The sequence below is a fragment of the Rhizophagus irregularis genome, chromosome 14 (assembly GCF_026210795.1).
Source record: "Rhizophagus irregularis chromosome 14, complete sequence".
NCBI classification, from domain to species: Eukaryota; Fungi; Glomeromycota; class Glomeromycetes; order Glomerales; family Glomeraceae; genus Rhizophagus; species Rhizophagus irregularis.
Genome location: NC_089442.1, coordinates 410,100 through 415,810, shown reverse-complemented (window position 1 = coordinate 415,810; position 5,711 = coordinate 410,100). Strand labels below are relative to the sequence as shown.

At 25.6% G+C, this 5,711-nt stretch overlaps 2 protein-coding genes across 2 annotated transcripts; one reads left to right on the top strand and one right to left on the bottom strand.

Moving 5' to 3' along the window:
• Positions 1-2,096: 2,096 nt before the first annotated feature.
• OCT59_005806 (uncharacterized protein) lies at positions 2,097-3,005 on the bottom strand (the record flags this gene model as incomplete). Its single annotated transcript, XM_025308595.2, has 1 exon — positions 2,097-3,005. One exon carries the CDS (start codon positions 3,003-3,005, stop codon positions 2,097-2,099), a length of 909 nt encoding a protein of 302 aa, XP_025175964.2.
• A 1,550-nt stretch (positions 3,006-4,555) lies between these two features.
• Positions 4,556-4,993, top strand: OCT59_005805 (uncharacterized protein; the record flags this gene model as incomplete). The annotated part of the gene is made up of 1 exon (XM_066140845.1): positions 4,556-4,993. One exon carries the CDS (start codon positions 4,556-4,558, stop codon positions 4,991-4,993), a length of 438 nt encoding a protein of 145 aa, XP_065997691.1.
• Between the last annotated feature and the right edge of the window lie 718 nt (positions 4,994-5,711).

The following is a 5,711-nucleotide window of genomic DNA, read 5'->3' as shown; positions in this document are numbered from 1 at the left end:
GTTTTACTATGTGTAGCTTTACACTTAAATGGGTGTTGTTTTACACGTTTTTAAACATTTTTAAGTGGTGTTGATTGACAAAGGGTTCGTTTCCCTACGTTTTTTGGCGTTGAGCAACACATGGTGTTTTTCAACACTTTATACGCCTGTTTAAAACTTGCTGATGATTAATACTCCTTTTAATAACATTCCTATTGACAAATGCTTTTCTTCTCATCTCCAAACTGGAACATTTCAATACTTGCCATTTTTCATTACTTACTTATACATTCTTTTTGTTTTTTTAATTATATATACAAACCTTCTCAATCATATACTTGTTTTAATCTTTACTTTGACAAAATATATAATTCAAATATTCTTTTACCTTTTCCTAAATTTCTCTTTCTCAAATCTTTCTCTTCTCCTCCTATCAAATCTCTCTCTTTTTAAATCCTTCCTTATTTCAAATTTTTCATATTATACTTTATCAATTTTTCTTTCATTTCTTGATTTTATTCTTTATTTTCTTGATTTTCTTTATGAGGTTACTCATTCTACAATATTATTTCTTTTATCTTTACTTTCTTTTTACAAACATAACATTGAATTAATAGTTAATTTAAAAAATACCCTTAATTCCCAATAGTTTAGACATCATTATTTAATTAAATAATTTATATTACATAGCTAGGTCCATTGCTTACCAAATATAGCATAGAGACATAAATCTTTACCCTTTGGTCAACTCGGGAATACTTGGCCATTCTTAGATAGATAATTTTTATAAGGGGATCGTTTGCATCGCCCATGAAGCATTGCACTGTGCTGATTGGTGTCAGAGAGATCCTTTGTCTTGTAAAATTTACCTTTCTTGATCATTTGATCTATCTCATGTGATTTCATTTTTCACATGTGATACCCTTTATTTTGTTCCTTTGTTGAGTTCTTTCCTTAATAACTTATCAACTCAACAATAATCCATCACCGTTGGTTCCACAATTTCTGTGTCCAAGTTCAATTCTTGGAGGTGATTTTCTTACTATCATAATTAGTTAATCTTCTTTTTTTCAGTTTGAATTTTTCGTTCATTGAGTCAGGATTGTCATTAGATATAAAATTGAAGAAGTTGCATGCATAATTCATCCAAAGTTCTGGTATATCTTTCCATTAAGCACACAAAATCTCTCCCTGATTTGCATTTTACGGATCATGACCTTCATGCAGTAATCAAAAATGGAAGTTTTGTGATATATTTATAATGAAATAGGGGATAACTACTTATATTTCAGTTTTCATGAAATCACAATTGCCTCAATTTTGTAAATCTATTTTAGTTGCAAATCAGGGTATAAAATGTGTGGCTGTCTGATTTTTTACAAATACCTGCCACCTTTCGATCAGCATCCAGTCTATATCTTCGTAGGGTCTTTGAAATGAACTGCGCCACAAACAAGAAGGTCGCTAAACCCATTCACTCTTGCAGTACCATGTTGAAATATATTCTCTAATCAATTGTGGTGTCAACATCATAAGTCTATCCTCTGGACACAACATTGGATTGTTCCTTAGTGTATTATTTTTGAAAGCTACTGCTTGAGGAAGTTCTGGTAGTATCATTTTAGACTATTGCCATATTCCCTGAATTTCATAAAGTAATAACCAATATGTACATAATAAGGATATGTCAAATTGTTGAATAAACCATACACAATCATACATAGTTTTAGTTGAAATATCTTTAAGTTCTAAATCAATTCTCTCTTGTAATTAGATTTGTGAAAGAAGAGTTAGAATTATTTTTCTCACTTTTGTTGTTTCAAGATTATAACTCTACATAAGATGGTGATGGCATTTTCACACCAATTTTTTATTTACATGAAAATAAAGAATCAATATCATTATCAAGGTTATTAAAAATGGTTTGTAATAATTCATTTAAAAATGGGATGTATTATTATCAAGTATCAAATTTAAACTTAAAAAGTATATTAATTAAAGTAAGGATACCTAATTATATAATTCAGTCAAGTAATTATAATAATACATCAACCAATTAATGCATGACTTCAGTTAATTCAATAGAAATGTCTCTTATATGACGTTCTAAAATATTATTAATCATCTCCAAATAAATTTTCATCATCAGATTCCAATTTATATTCATTATCATCATCATTCTCAAACTCAAAATCATCATCAACAGTTCCAATGGCAGGCGCTTCTAATCCTAATGGTGCAATATCTGATGCATTTGATGATTGTTTGCTATATTCAGGTTTTAAATGATAGCAATTATTATATGATCCACGTTTATCTAGTATAGCAATTTCATTCAACACATCTTTTAAATATGACTCAGGTTGTTTCGCATAATCTTTTAATCCACGTAATGTCCAATATGTGTACTTTTCGAAAGCACCAAATAGTAAATCTATAAGTTCATTCTTTGGCATACGTGTAGTCTTTTGATTGATCGATACTTTTGGTTTCTTTTGAACAAGGTTTCCAAATTTCGTAATAGCAGCCGCATATGCACCAGGAGGTACGTAAGCACCATGATTTTCATTATCTCCTATTATCTTAATTCTTCTCGTTGATGTTGCAGCTTGTAATGTTCTTTGACGAACTTTTCTACTGTAATCAACTCCAAATGTTGGTTTCACTATAAAATTTTTTTTTGCTGTAGCGGCCATGGATACACTTCCATCATCTTTATATTGGTAAAAAAGATATGTATCAGCAACATTATCATCAACAACTTCAAGATCATATTCTTTGGGTTCATTTTCATGTCTTTCAATGTCTGAAAGGATAAGTTTATACGATTGTTTTGGTGGTTGACTACCTATTCCACGAGAATCAACAAAAAATTGAACTCTAGCAAGTTCAGTATCATCATCTGCAACATCTGCCCATTTATCAAACAAGTAAGCTGGCAGTTTAATAAGCCAAGCTTCATTTTCGAGATCTTCCAGATCAATATCATTACCTACATTTTCATAATCTATTTCCATTGACAACATAATTTTAAAAAAGAGTTAATGTTTGGCAGAAGAGAGTTAATTTTTCGGCAGATCTGAAAAGCATTCTCTTAAAAAATAAAAGACTGAAGTAGGGACATTTATATATTTTTTAGTTGTACAAACTTTTTTATAAATTATGTAAATAGTAATATACAATAAATACATAAATTGTGTCAAAGATGGCTGATACAATATGATTATCACATTTGTAATAATGTATGGAAGAGTGTCATATATTCAAAGGTTTTATTCAATTATTCTAAGTAAATACTATCAGTTTGTTTAGATTCAATAATTCTTAACAGTTGATATTTACATGTCCATAATGCATCAAATCCATTTTTATATTTTTCAAACCGTATATTTAATTCAAACACATAAACTACTGATTTTACTTGTAATTCTAATGATACTGGTCTCAATTATTTTCATTTATATTCTTTAATATGTTTTTTATGTCTTTAACATTTTCTAAAATTATTTTTCTTAAATTGTCCACATAATATAAATTTTTGTATAAAATTTTCGTAATATACACTTTTTATAAATTATGATCAAGATACAAAGGAGTTAAATTGAAAAGACTCATTATGAATCATCATGAGTTTTATATTTTCATTGTAATATGTAAATAATAAATTTTTTGATTATTTTGAAAATTTGTCTTAATTATTATTTCATGTGTTGCATAATAATTTTAATCATCTATTTATTTATTTAAAAACCATTTGATAATTTTTGATTTTTTGTTAGAAGAAATTTATATCATGGAGTTCTAGAAAATACCATACTTACCAATCACATTGTTAAACAATAAATATTAATAATAGTATTATAATAGTATAGTAGTCAAATTTATCCAAATTCCAACATTTATGAAATCATTTTGCTACACGTTACACAATTAAATAATATTTTAACTGTTGATATTTTTTTCTGTTGTATGAAATGATAATAAGTAGGTAATAATTTTTAATATATTTTAAAATTATTTATTAATATTGATATTCATTTTATTAAAATCTGTAACAATTTTATAAATTAATTATTTATTATGGTTTCAAATTTTTTAAATTTTTTAAATTTTTTGAAAGAAAAAAAAAATTATATTGAAATGAATTTTGTACTTTGATATATAATAGTTCTGTAGTAATTAAATAATAATTGATTTTGATACTCTTATTGGAAAATGTTAATAAAAAAAATTATTTATTACTTACTATGAATATTATTAAAGTATTTATTATTAGTAGTAATCCGCATAAAACAAACTTTGCAATTAGTTTTATTTTTTACTCTAAGTACACTATTTTATTTATTTTATTTCATGTGCGAATAAAAAAGGTGTTACTTCTGTAATAAAAGGAATAATCACATGTGATTAACCAACAAAGCCTTTATATACAGTATATATAATAAATCATATTTATTGGTTGGTTTTACACAGTAATCTAACATCATCATTACATATGTATGTAAAGTGCAAGAATATAACCATATAACCATACAATTTTTTTATAATACCATTTTTTTTTAAAAATTTTAAAAAAATGATTTCAACACTTCCTACTTATTGTCTTAACAGAATTTTCGAGTTCTTAGAGGAAGATAAAGCTACTTTACATTCTTGCTTGCTAGTAAGTCGCCTTTGGTGCAGAATTTCCGTTGAAATATTATGGAGAAATATTTGGAATTTTAAATGGTTTAATCTCGCAGAAATTATAAGGACTTTAATCATTTGTCTTCCCAAAGAATCAAAAGACTTTCTAATTAATAATGGAATCACCTCAATTCCAATCTCAAAACCTTCATTGTTTAATTATGCATCATTTTGCAAAGTTCTTTCAATTCCATATCTATTAATTGACGATTTCCCACATTTTCATATTTTAACTGCAAATTCAAAAAACTATTTGATAACCCAAGAAATATTGAAAATGTTTATGAACCAAATTTCTTCTTTAAAAAAAAATGGATTTTTGCTTTGATATAGATTATTATACTTATTATAATGATTTTAATACAACATATAATTTTTTAAATTTTATTAATTTTCCTGGAGCAAATGATTGTTTAAAAAATCTTTCAGAATTGACATGTTGCTCATATATAGATTCTGAATTTTTTCTTCAATTATCTAAAATATGTCATAATATAAATTCTTTAGTTATAAAATTTGAAGAAACTGTTTCAGTTGGAATAAATGATTTGATACTTTGTCAAAATAATTTAAAATCCATATCATTCATCAACTGTAATGAGAGTATTTATATTTTTAGGGATGATATACTTAATTGTTTCAAGAAATTAACAAAACATTCAAATACTTTAACAAAATTATTTTTATTTAGAATACCACTACCATCCATTTTTATTAAAATTACATTTTCAAACTTAAGAATTTTAAAATTAACTTCTGTAGTAGATGTTGATATTTTAATTAAATTTTTAGTAAATAATGGAAAGAATTTAGAAAACATTAATTTAAAAATTGATAGTAGTGATAAAAATTCATTGGACTTAGCTATAGCTGAATATTGCCCAAACTTCAAATCATTATCTATCATTAATCCATAAAAATTAATAATAATTTTTGATATTAATTGTCAATTATTAGAAAGTATTAAAACTTTTTGTGTTGGTTTATATTTAGGAAGAAAAAACTGTTAGAACTTGTTAAATATTCTCCTAATAATTTTCATGTAT